At 33.6% G+C, this 14,101-nt stretch overlaps 1 protein-coding gene across 1 annotated transcript; it reads left to right on the forward strand.

Annotated features, from left to right (window-relative positions):
* The first annotated feature begins 3,167 nt into the window (after positions 1-3,167).
* LOC114392757 (scarecrow-like protein 32) lies at positions 3,168-5,506 on the forward strand. The gene has a single exon (XM_028353981.1). The coding sequence runs from the start codon at positions 3,842-3,844 to the stop codon at positions 5,273-5,275; it is 1,434 nt and encodes a 477-aa protein (XP_028209782.1). The 5' UTR covers positions 3,168-3,841; the 3' UTR covers positions 5,276-5,506.
* The last annotated feature ends 8,595 nt before the right edge of the window (positions 5,507-14,101 follow it).

Here is a 14,101-nt window from a genome sequence, read left to right on the forward strand (position 1 = left end):
CTTTCAAATTCAGATGGGTGAATCTTGCACCTTCCATAAATGAGTACATGGTACTCGATACATCCTGAAATTAACATTAAGTTCATCTTAGATATGTATATGATTTTAAAATTTGACAAATAGAGGTTTTTTGTATTGATTATATACGGTGCTGAGTTACTCGCCAAACTGCTACAACTTACTTTGTAGTCATTCAGCAGGACTTTAAAAGTGATTGAGTTAAGAAATTGATGGTACAAGGAGTGTCATTTAGGATAAGCTTTTGGTTGAGAGCTACTTTTGAAGATGGTCAGGAAGAAAATACTTTGTCTAAAAGGGGTCATAGTCACTTGATGATTTCTTGAGAGTCCATAGAAATCTTTGACTTCTTTCCATCCAGCCAGTATAGTTGGATTCACCAAATCTTGGTTGTATGTAATAGAGTGCATGTTGTCATTACTATCTAGCAGATGTCAAGTATGCTCTAGTTGATCCTTCCATCTTACAGTAAAGGACCTACTCACTTCACCATAAGACTACATTTAAAGTAAACTAATATAAGCAATATTGATGTGTTATATCATGTCATGTTTATTTGAGAATAGTCTTGAAATTCCTAACCCGATCCTTAATATGAATTGTGTTGAAAATTTCCTCTAGTTTTCTATTAATCTTCACCATTATCTTAGTCATTTCATTCCAATTCTTTTGATCTTCATTCATCGTTTTTAAACTCCATTTACAATATAAAAGTTATTATTAATCCACAACATCTGTTTTGCCTTAAATATGTTCAGTTAGAAACTATTAATCGAACATTGTATAGTCTCTAATCTAAAATTACACTTTGGCTTAAAAGCTAGAACTTCTTAAAAATAAATATGCATGCCTACCTACTAGTAGTAAACCAAGAGATATGAGATTGGTCTAGTACATGCCACGGTGTTTAAAGACACAATGCATATACCTATTTTTGAAAACCAAGAATTATATTCCTATTTTCAAAGTATCAATTTTTTGCTTCAAATTAAAAACCCTAACATCATCTTTTGTCTGCGACAAAGGATCATAAATTTAAACCTAGAGTGTATGAGGATTCTTACCAAGAGAAATGGGTCGACGTGTAACTCTGTTGTGGTTGATCGTTAGATGGATTGACCCTGCTCTACCAGTTTAAACATGGATATCTGCTTTTATATAACTTGACTATATAGGAAAATTCTACTATTTAAGTACAAAGTAAACAATTAATGTTTTATCGTTTGTTTCTCTATGGTGTTGCATCAAAATTGCAAGAGGTACTTCAAGTTTCCCTTCACGCACACATATTTTTATTCATTATTTTTCTGTCTCTCTAATCATATCAAATATTGGGAAAAAAAATTGGGGGTCTAAGGTTGTGGTAGAATTCTCATACCAGCACAAAGTCCCATTATAAGAAAACAAACGGAACACATAATTTAAGATTAACTGCAAATTTGACTGCTTTAGCATTTCTGGAAAACAAACAGAACATAAAATTCTCTCACCAGCACAAATCCCATATGAAATAGTATATTCAAAGTTTCAAACTGTCAGTATTTGTAGTCATTGAAGCATAATAGAGCCAAAAAATAAAACCTTAGGTCCGACGGGGATTGTCTCTAATGACGTCGGTGAGGTGTTGAGAGTTTAAGATTGAGTGAGAAATGTCGGTCTAGTGGCGACGTAACGGTGCGGAGGTATGGCGTTGCGCTGCGACGCGAGTGAGGAATGTTGTAGTATGTTGTGGCAGCGCGAACGAAGTGGAGACTGAGAGGCAAGAACGGACAAGCGAAGAGAAAGAAAGTAGAGGCGCGAGAGGCAGTGACAATGTGGAGATAGAGAGGCATTTCGAGAGGTTGTAGTGCCAACGGTGAGGGAGTTTCAGTGCCGTGAGTGCGAAAGTGAGGGATTTCGAGTGAGAGTAAGAGTAAGAGTCAGAAAGGCAAAGTGAGGGAGCTCGAGGGTTTTCGGCGCCAGAAAATCAATTATAAAAGATCTCACAACATCAGTTTTTAAATAAAACCAATGTTAACGAAGTAACTCAACATTGGTTTTTGGAAAAACCGATGTTAAGTTTCCCCTATGTTGTTCCAATAACGTCGATTTTTCATAAAACCGATATTAACACGAGTTCGTTAACATCGGTTTTTCAAAAATCGATGTTAATGATCTCATGTTAACATCAGTTTTTTAAAAATCGATATTAACAAACTCGTGTTAACATCGGTCTTCTGAAAAATTGATGTTAACAAACTCGTGTTATTTACAAGTATGTCATCACATTTTTGTTAACATCGATTTTATCAAAAACCGGTGTTAGTGTAGCGATGTTAAAACCATTATTTGTAGTAGTGTTATTTCCAAACAAAAGTAGTATTTTAGTATATCTCTTTCTAAATCAAATATAGGTGTGTTTGAATTTGGGTAGGAATGTTGCAAAATTATGTTGGAGAGTAAAATGAGTTTTGAGTCATGTTTGATTATCTCTTAAAAGTAAGTTTAAGAGTAAATTTTTGTTTGAAAACTCAATTTTAAAGAAGTAAGACTTGAAATACTTTTTCAATTCAATATATAAGGTTGGTTACGTGATGAAAAAAAGAATGAAATGTGAAAAATATTGTTAGATCAATCCATTTGCTAATAAAAAATTAATAAATTAACAATTAATATTTACTGATGAAAAAAAGTTTATAAACTTTAATTCAAACATATGTTTTATCATATTAAGCTGAATTGTTTCAAAGTCAATGTCACAAAAATTTAAAATTTAACCCCAATAAGAAAAAAAAAAGCATTGAAAGGTGAGCTGCACATAGTGGCTATAGCTTTCTATTTGTCCCATGTTAACTATCTCAATTAATAACCGCATCCAAGGTAGCTGGGCATGGTCTAGCTAGGTTTTATTTTAGCAAGATTTTCACTGAGAAAGGTAAACAAATTAGGTATATACTACTACTAGCACATCCCCATCCATGGGGCAGAAAAGAAAAAAGAGGTGGTGATGAAAAAATGATTTATTCAATTATGTGATGACCCGTGAGAGAGTGAGCCAAAAGCTTAACTGCCTCAAATCCCTCCCACAGTGCCCACCATTACATGACAAAATCCCCAACTCCCATATACAAACAATTTGCTGGCCGGCTGCTTCACATGCCTCCAAAATCCAACACGAGCAGTGCCTCCTACGGCTACAGGTACTATCCTCTTCCTCTCTCTCTCTCTCTCTCTCTTATATTACACTACACACATCTCTCTCACCCCTCTCTCTTTCCAAACCAAAAGGGTTATCTCAAGAAGTGGGATTAGCACCCTTTTTGTAGCCATGAAAGTGATGTTCTCAGCACTACTCCTTTTGCCCTTCTGATAAAGCCTGAACTTCCCCTAGAACGGTCTCTTTTGCCCAATTTGACTTCAGATATGTTTTTCTTTTCTCGGGACACGAGTTTTCCCCCCTCCTCCGATCAGTCTCTGTTGCTGCTGCCAAGAACTATAATAATATAAATCCCCCACGAAAAAGCTGAGTTCTCTTTTCCTCTCGCACCCAATTTCAGTATTTCACCCACAACTTGGATCGCTCTTCCCAATGGCAAAGGTACCCACTACTACTACTGCTAGTCAGGTCCCTTTCTCTCTTTTCCCTCTTCCATGATTTTGTTTTAATATCTAAAGAATCATCTTCAAAATAAATAGGACTGTCATTGATAATAAGTAATTAAAATTAAAATAAAACAATCTTATGTTGGATGATTTTTTTTATTAATTCATTCCCCTTATTATATCTGCTCCAAGAATTTGTCAATTGTTCCCCATTTCACCCTTTCTCCCTCCTACCCTCCACATGACGCAATTCACACCCCCACTTCCTCCTTTGCACCACCAAATCACATCCCTCCTCCCAAACCCTAACATGATGAACAAAAACCAAATCCCTAGGCCTAGGCCTTGGCCTGCTTCAGGCTTCCCTACTACCTCCAAGGCCCTTTCCAACTTGGGCGACGCGAACTGCATGGAACAGTTACTTGTTCACTGCGCCAACGCTATTGAAACCAACGACGTAACCCTCGCACAACAGATCCTTTGGGTGCTTAACAACATAGCCCCCCATGATGGCGACTCCAATCAACGCCTCGCCTCTGGCTTCCTCCGCGCCCTCACTGCACGTGCCGCCAAAACCGGCACGTGCAAGATGCTCGTCTCCGCCGGCACCAACCTCTCCATCGACACGCACAGATTTAACATCATTGAGCTCGCTAACTTCGTCGACCTAACCCCGTGGCACCGCTTCGGCTTCACCGCCGCCAACGCCGCCGTCTTGGAAGCCACCGAAGGGTTCTCCGTTGTACATATTGTGGACTTGAGCTTGACGCATTGCATGCAAATTCCCACACTTGTCGACGCCATCGCCAGCCGCCAGCACCACGACGCGTCGCCGCCGATAATCAAGCTCACGGTGGCCGACGCTTGCTGCAGGGACCACATCCCTCCCATGCTCGATCTCTCCTACGAGGAACTCGGCGCCAAGCTGGTGAGTTTCGCTCGGTCGAGAAACGTGATCATGGAATTCAGAGTGGTTTCTTCGAGTTATCAAGACGGGTTCGCGAGTTTGATCGAACATTTAAGAGTGCAACAAGAACAACAACAGCATTTTGTTTATGCAGCAGAACCTAGTACTCCGAGTGAGGCTTTGGTTATAAACTGTCACATGATGCTTCATTACATCCCCGACGAAACCCTATCAGATACAACAGACTTAACCTCTTATGTCTACGATTCTTCTTCTTCTGCTGCCGTTAGTGTTACTCCCACTTCTTCACTGCGATCACTGTTCCTTAAGTCCCTGCGAGGTTTAGACCCAACGGTCGTGATCTTGGTCGACGAAGACGCGGATTTGACATCAAACAACTTGGTATGCAGACTAAGATCAGCATTTAACTTCCTATGGATCCCTTACGACACCGTGGACACGTTCTTGCCGCGAGGGAGCAAGCAGAGACAGTGGTACGAGGCAGACACATGCTGGAAGATTGAGAATGTGATTGCACACGAAGGGCTTCAGAGGGTGGAGAGGGTAGAACCTAAGAACAAGTGGGAGGAGCGAATGAAGAATGCGAGTTTTCAAGGGGTTGGTTTCAGTGAAGACTCTGTTGCAGAAGTGAAGGCAATGCTCGATGAACATGCTGCTGGGTGGGGATTGAAGAAGGAAGATGAACACATTGTGCTCACTTGGAAAGGACACAATGTAGTCTTTGCCTCTGCTTGGTTACCTGCTTGAACATCATTGATTTGTACTCTATCAATGAATGAATAACTGACATTATTATTCTCATTATTATTTTCCTATTTAGTAGTCTTTTTGCTAGCTAGCTAGTTAGTTGCTTTCTTAAATAGTTACATTGTACTTTTTAAGAGTAAATAAGTAGATCACGAGTTATTTGTAGGTCTTTGTCATGATGTTTTAGATAGTATCAATTAATGCAGGTGTTTTATATTTCAATTCTTATAACATTCGCTTTTGCATTTCATCATTCCTTTCTTTTCAAGTAACATTATTCATCATTTTTATTACTTTCTTTTTCTTTTAGTTTTTTTCTCTCCTCTCTCAAAGTATATACACCTTCATTGAGTGTAATTTTATGTTTTGTTTGTTTATAGTAGTAATTAAAATGTCACTAACCAGTTGGATGCAAAGTTTATAATTAATCTCAAGTAGTATATCCAGAAATAGTAGAAATAGATTAATAATCGCAAGTACTCTATATAATCTCAAGGTTTGTACTGTAGTTCATTATGTTTACAACATACTTATTGGTAACCTATACTTGACTAGTTGCCGGGTATAATTGGTGCGAAATCTCATTAGTTAAAGCATTTTCCCATTGATTGGAGTGTTTTGGACTTGCAGACAATCATATGCAAAAACCGCAAACCAAATTTAATTTTGAAATAAGATGTGGTCAGCGAGTTTCATATGATTAATAAACAAGGAATTAACAATTAAAAAATGCTTTATTTAAAATCATGATAACATTAAACATTACATTTGTATAAAAAAACTTCCACTCTTAATTTCTCAAAACCAATGTCTTTTATTTAAAGCAAATGTTAAGGACAAAAGATATTGGCTAAAGTAAATATATTTATATTGAAAACAAAAAATTATGTTACTTATAATATTTTTCTGTTTTTTTATGATTTTTATATTAAATATATATTTTTATTTTCTTAACTAATACCTAAGATCCTTTATTTAAAAATAAGTTTTGAACAAGATATCTATAAGCACTGAATATTTGACCACCTGAAACTAATACTATTAATGCTGAAAGTGCAATAAATGAGAAGCCAGTGACAGACTATTATACGCTCCTGCGAAATTGTCTATGTTGTGCGGATTTCAATTTCCTTATGTATAAGTATAATTGTCGTAGACCAACATGTACGTGATCATCAGTGTTGGCTTGTTATAATATTCAGAATTCGATTCTCCTAAAATAATGTTTCTATACGTACTGTGAATAAAAAGAGTATTGTGATAAATTTTCTCATTAACTAAATTTACCATGACTTGATTCCGGATAATACGTGCAAGTGCAAACACCTAACATAATTTTCAGATATCAAAAGATTCAGAAAAAAAAATTTCTAATATAGTATTCTTGTGCTAAGTTTTGGATGGTGCGTAATAAATAATAATATTCTTTTGCTTGCAGAAAAAAAATCAGAAAAAATAGTATGTACTAAACTAATGCTTTCTTTTCTCAATTACTTTTTTTTTATAAAAAAATGATTTTAAACTCAAGAGATCTATGAAGAGAATGTTTAAGTTCGTGAAGAATTATGGAAGAGGACTACAAAAGATCAAATGCGTAAACGAGAAGGCAATTGGAAAGGTTAATCAGGCCTACTTCAACGAAGACCAAATTGGAAAGGAAAGACGATACAAAGTGTTAATAAATGGCTAAAGGTTGCAATCCACAATTCACTTATTTCAATCATGTTGAATAATATAAATTTGATTTAGCCCATGTGTTAGGTTTATTAAGTTTGTCTTATTCCTCTAAAGAAAATTTAAAAGAAGTGTAAAAATAAGTAGAAGTAATATTTAATTAGAAGAAATCTGTGAACTAAATAATTAGAAAAAATGTATAAAATTCTCCTTTGAAGTGTATTGAATATTTCTTAATATATCTAAAACTATTTCTTAATATTTGTAAAACATCCAACGAAGCCAAAACAAAAAGCATTTCTCAAATAATAAAAATTAACATTCTTTCAAATATTCTGTTCTCTTCCAATTTTTCTCAAATACTTCATATATAATATTCTCTTTTCCAACAAATGTCAGAGGAAGGTGGAAAGAAAGCTAATCTACAAGCCAATAATAATGGTGTTGTTAGTTGAAACTGAACAACTGCTACTGTAACGAGTTGTAGTTGTCGGCTGCATGCATATGTGCATAACGCTCTCGGGGTTCTCTATAAGTTGGAGTTGCATTCATCTTGTAACGAAAAGGTTTGTTAGGAGATATAAAACTATTAGGAAGAGACAAACCTTTGAACGTGAAAAGTGCATCAAATGTATTAAGTGATAGAGACATAAGTAGAGTAGAGTGTCGAAATGACTAATCTTTTGTTATGCCTTGTATCTCTTACGCCGTTATGTAACTTCTACCATGTTTTCACGGGATTTTTATTTTTTCTAGGGGATATTCTCCCCTATCATTCATAAAAAAAGAGTATAGTGTCGATCGATCCTATATAGAATTGAGCCATGTATAAACTATTATCAAGTTAAATTAGACACCGTTGGCGTTAAAAAAATGATTGATTGACAACTCAATTAATCATTTTTCATTATTAACGGTTGAAATGGAATTTTCTAACGTTGGCAACTAATCTTTGTCAGTTAATGACTATTTCTGATAATTGATGTGGGTCTGACAAAATTGAACTCAGACACGTCCCAAAATCAGGCCTACTTCAAAGAAGACCAAACTGGAAGGAAAAGACAAACGTGAATGACAATTATAAAACAGTTTCACAAGACTGAAATAATTATTTTTGTCCGTATATAATACTAATAAATTTATTTTTAAAAAATAAAATTTAGTTTTTAAAAGAATAAAAAATAAGATAAATATGTGTCATTGTTAACTTTGGTCTGTTAATGTTAAAAAAACTTGCTATATGTGACACATAGTGACAAAAATATCAAAGAATTGATGTCTAGGTGAACATATGGACTAAATTTATTGACAAATACATTCTTAAATTTAACAATTTATTGATATTTTTGTCCTTCAATTATATAATTTACTGAGAAATATATCCACGAAATATATAAACCTAATTAGTTGACATCAGTAACAAGATACAAACACCAATAACACATTAGACTTAGAAATTTCTAATTTTTTTTCTTGCAAATATTTATTATAATGTATTATAATTAGAATTATATTTATAATGTCAACTTATCACAAATGAATCAAGACTTAAGAGGAGGTAGGGCATGGATAAATTTTGTCAAATCTTAAATGAATCATCCACAAGTAAAAGAAAATAAGTATGAGAAGTTTAGCCACCGGACTACGATGTTTTATAGTTTTCCTGCTCAATTAGTGACTACCTATATAATTATAATAGTCGTCAAAGAAAAAAGTGACATATTATACCTTTAGAGATAAATTAGTTTCACTTTTTTCTTTTACATTTATTATAAATATATAGGTGATCACTAAATGAAAGGGGAGGCTATAAAAGCATTGTAGTTCTGGTTGTTAGACTTCTCATTTTGTTTTCTTCTACTTGTGGATGATTCATTTAAGATTTGACAAACTAATTTTTATTTAAGAACTTATTCCTATTTTGTCTCTTCTTGAGTCTTGATTTCTGTGTGATAAGTTGACATTATAAATATAAATATAATACATTATAATAAATATTTGCAATAACAAAATCAGAAATTTTTAAGTTTAATGCGTTATTGATGCATGTATCTTGTTACTGATGTTAACTAATTAGATTTATATAATTTGTGGATATATTTGACAATAAGTTGTATAATTGAAGGATGAACATGCCAATAAGTTGTTAAATTAGAGACTTATTTCTCAGTAATTTTAGTCTCTATATTCACATGAACATCAGTTCTATGACGTTTTTGTCCATGCGTGCCACATAGGCAAGTTTTCTAATATTAATGAATGAAAGTTAATGGTGAGACAAATTTGTCTCACTTTTTACACTTTCGAGAATTAAATTTTGTTTTTTCATTTTTCAGGGACGGATTTGTCAGCACCATACATTTTTAGGGACGAAAATGACTATTATATATATATATATATATATATATATATATATATATATATATATATATATATATATATATATATATATATCCATGATATCCTAAAAACTAAGAAGATGAGTAATGGAAAATAATTATTGTTTTATTCATGTGAAGTGCATAATAAAAACAATATGGGAAAATGTTTAGTGACAATTTTTAGGACATTATCCATGATGGAAGCATGCCTCCATAATTGTCATACGTGGGTAATTACTAAATTACTAGAAAATGACTGATGTACTCAAGAAATGGTTAATGCTTGTAATAATTTAGAAAATATTATAAATAGTAGAAAACATGATATAAAACAAGTCCCTAACCAAATTGATCAAATTTATCTTTTTTAGTCATTTGTCTTATATTTATTGCCTTGTTTACAACATTTTTTTATTGCTAATTCATTCATAAGAGTAACATAGTATAGAAACTTCAACAATAATGTTTTTTTGGAGTGGATTGGAAACCTAATCAAGGAGCATAATCTCTTCCTAGAGTCAATTGCCAAAATGAAATCAATTCATTGGTAATTAGTCATTTCCCACGACAAATTAGTTGTAAATTTCACATCAATATAAATTTTCATGCCCAGTAGGACTCTAATCATCTCAAACTAAAGTTTCCTTCACCATTATTCAATTATGATTGACACATGTAATTGAGATCAAGATTTAGCATTTTCAATTAAAGATGAATTTGACTCCAACAATGAGAAAGACTTTTGAAAACCGTATTATGAAACAAACAAACACAATTATAACCACTACAATTGTTCCTCCTATGGTAACGACTCAGGCCACTGGTAGTCCACTAACTACAACAATTTATGGACCACCTTATCACTCACAAAACTTCTTCATCATCAATGAGTCTGTAGGTGACATGAGACACAATCCTACAATGTAACTAGACATTTAGTTATTGTCACCACTTATGTTCCTCCATTTTCATGATACTTTACAAGTTATTAAGAACCAAATCCTGTAGTTACCCCTTCCTATATACATGTAACATCACCACATTTATTCCTTTTCTTGAGGAGTCAGATCCTGTAGTTGCACCTTTCTATATATATTCGTTAGTAGATGGAGATGAGAGTACATAATATCATGCAAGACATTTCCCAAAATCTAGGGGATATTGTCAAGCCTAAGGTGCAAAATGAGATTCAAAAGTCTAGAATAGAATTGCAATGAAAACAAGGCTACCACCAAGAGGTTTTTGGTTACTTTGATACCAAGAACCAGCCAAATGTGTTTGCAACAACACCAATCATTGCTCAACCAACATCAATGGTTTCTTGGTCTCTATAATTTCAATTTGAGACAATGCAAATGTTTAGGAAACCACCAAATGCAGATGGATTACTTTTTCACCTTAGAGCTCAAAGGGCTACTCATGTATTTTAGGCCACTACAACTAATCTTGTAGGCCAAAACTTACATTGTAAGGCTACTCTAGGTCATTCGTATGGAATTACTTAACAAGTAGTGGGGGAAACCAATTATTGACAAGTGTATGAGCCCTAGGGGTTCTTTTTAATCGTTCATGAATTAGGTAAACAATCATTTGCCATGTTTTCCCTAGTAATCACCAATGGACTTAGGGTAGAGGCATACCAATTATCAATAAGCGTATGAGCCATATGTGGGATACAATTCAGAATGACCATTATAGGTAACAATATCACTTTTTCTTATTGACAAAACCTTCATGTGGTATTCCACCTTGTCACCTAATTCCATTTAGAATTGGGCTGATATGAAAAGTTGTTTCCACTATAGATTCTAATATCCTCAACTTGACTTATATGTGGCTGACTTAATGAATACATTGCAACAAGTTTAATGAGTCAATTACTGAATACTTGGGGAGATTCATAGCGATTGGGAATATGCTCCCTCATCTAAAGCATTTTATTAGATAATTATTTTCATCCAAAGTACTATAAAAGGATAAGCCTTGATCCTAACAAAGATTTTGAAATCCAAGTCGTAAGCTTAAGAAGAAACTTCAAAAGTTGTGTGTTCTTTTGCATAAAAAGCCATAGTTAGTCAAGTGTTATTATTCAACTTCTCTTATAGTGACTTTCTCATTCACTTCAATAAGATCCTTCTTGAGCCCATATTGCAACACTTGTTCCAGTTTTAGTGACCTTTGTAAAGGTTATGGTTGATGTTTAAAATAAGATCTTGCTAAAATATGTACAAGAGTTAGCTTTAATTGTCAAAGTTGTTCTATAGGGACTTGGATTCTATTAACTAGAACTTCTATTTTTTTATTTTCTTTTCAAGTCTACTTTAAATGTGAACATGAACTTCTTTTTTCTACACACTCTTAATTATCTTATCCTCTTTTATTTTAACCCTAAACAATGTCCAATTATGTCTTTAAAACCTATATTTCTTTGCAATTTTTTTCTATAGGTCATAATTAACAAGAACACTTCAATTATTACCTGGCTAAACAAACGAGAAATATGAGTATCTTGCATGGGTATGAGATCTCATATTTTCTCGAAAGAACTTAAACAATGATTGTTTCTTATAATATAAAATGAAGCAATAAACATAATTTACTTGAGATTCAGGTGACATTGATATTTCAATTTACTATATTAGTTGAGATTATAGTGTTATTGCCACATTAGTTGCTTTATTTCATAAATGTTCTTTAACATCTTTTTTAGCTATATGTGTAGTTGATTTTACATTACAATTGTTGCTTGAAATGAGCTACACTAGTCCTTACAATTTAGTTCATTATTTTAAATTGATTTGATTTGAGGAATTGAGGAGTAAACGTAGAGAAGTTTTCTAAAAGTCAAACATATAAAAGTAAGTAACAACCTGAGTTGTGATAACAAAAATTAAGTGCCTTAGTCCTTCTAATTAACTTAACAAGGAAAGAATAAAATTGAGTTATTTTGAGCTTGTTTATTTAGACTCAACTATATGTGGAGTATATTGATCAACTGCGATCTCTAATAACCTATTTTATCTTCATGTTGATTGTGTTCTCCATCACTAAAGTTAGATTGATTATGTTCTCCAACAACGACAAGCTTTATGACTATGCAAGCACACGGTAGGATCAGTTTATATATTTTTCAAAATCATTTTTACCTTTCATTTTCTTTTATATCATGCAATTGGAGTAGTTATCATTATGTATGTTTATCCACCAAGTTTTGTCATGGTATCGTTCTTCAAATTCTCATTTAGTTGTGGAGAAAGCCTTAGAAACAAAAGGAAAATTAGGAGACTGAAAAAAAAATAGGAGGTGATAAAGTTAGGACAAAAAATAGTGTTTGGATCCTCTAGAGATTTGTGAATTGTGTTGTTTTATAATGAATTGTTAATTATTTGTGCATTTATATCTATCTATATCTATATTATATATAAAAGCTCTTTCTTCTGGAGTTCCCGCTCAAAACCTTCTTCACCTATGTTATGTCATCTTCATTTTCTAACTAAAACCTCCACATTAATTGCATTCACTCCATATTAATTATATTCATGTTAACTATTCCCTTACCTTCCTTTTTAAAAAATATAATCTCCTACCCATTATAGTGGTATAGAGAGGATGAATGAATCTGATTTATTCATTGAAAGAGCATACTCCATATATATGTGGAGATTACAATTGAATGATAAATGATAATTACAATAATTAAAACTAAAAAACAATAATAATTATCTACTATTAAACTAACAATAATAATTATCTACAATAATAATTATCTAATGTTAAAATAACAATGATAATTATCTATTGTTAACAATTTATCAATGCATAATAATAAGAAGATATTATTAACAGACTAAGCTAGAGCTTATCCAATTCGCCCCCGCAAGATGAAGTCACCATTTGTGACCTTCATCTTGGTTGTTAGCTCCTAAAAATGTGCAGTTGCCAACGACTTTGTGAGAATGTCTGTCAATTAATCTTTTGTTGACACATGTGGCACTTGAAGTCAACCTGCTTGGACTTGTTTGCAAACAAAATGGCAGTCAAGAAATATATGCTTTATACGCAAGTGAAGCACAAGGTTTGCACATAGATAAGTTGCACCAACAGTGTCACACAAAAGACGTGGTGAGTGTGGCATGAAGACCTGCAATTCTATGAGTAGATTTAGCAACCACATGAACTCGGAAGTGGTAGTGGCAACAATCCTATATTCAACCTTTGTAGATGATCAAGCAACTATCTTTTGCCCCTCTAAAAGATGATGAAGGTAGATGTAGAGGTTCTATCATATGAGTTTCCACCCCAGTTTGTGTCCAAGTATGCGAACAATCTGTTAGTGGAAGATCTTTAAAGCAGTATATCATAGTTGATGGTGTGCTTTAGGTAACAAGGCAAGCATTTCAGATGCTGCAAATGAAGAGTTATGGGTTTATGCATGTATTGGGAAAACTTGTTGATGGAAAATGACAGGTCTGGGTGCATGAGATTGAGATATCGAATGGACCTGATGATTTGGTGGAATGTCATTGCATTTGTGTCTGGGCTACCATCATGTAACTGTAGTGTAGCAGATGGAGATAGGGGTGTGGGTGTTGGTTTTGCCCTTTCCATGTCAAGATTTTCCAGAACATCACGAATGTACTTGTGTTGATAAAGGAAGATCCCTGATTTGGTGGGTATGAATTCAATGCCAAGGAAGTAGTGAGGTGCACCCATGTTTTTCAGTGGAAATCTGTATGAAAAGGCTATAATGAAGGCCTGAAGAAAACCATTG

This window comes from Glycine soja, chromosome 17 (genome assembly GCF_004193775.1).
Source record: "Glycine soja cultivar W05 chromosome 17, ASM419377v2, whole genome shotgun sequence".
NCBI lineage: Eukaryota > Viridiplantae > Streptophyta > Magnoliopsida > Fabales > Fabaceae > Glycine > Glycine soja.

Excerpts from the sequence above, each read along its gene's own strand:
- LOC114392757 (XM_028353981.1), top strand. The coding sequence starts at position 3,842 with ATGACGCAATTCACACCCCCACTTCCTCCTTTGCACCACCAAATCACA.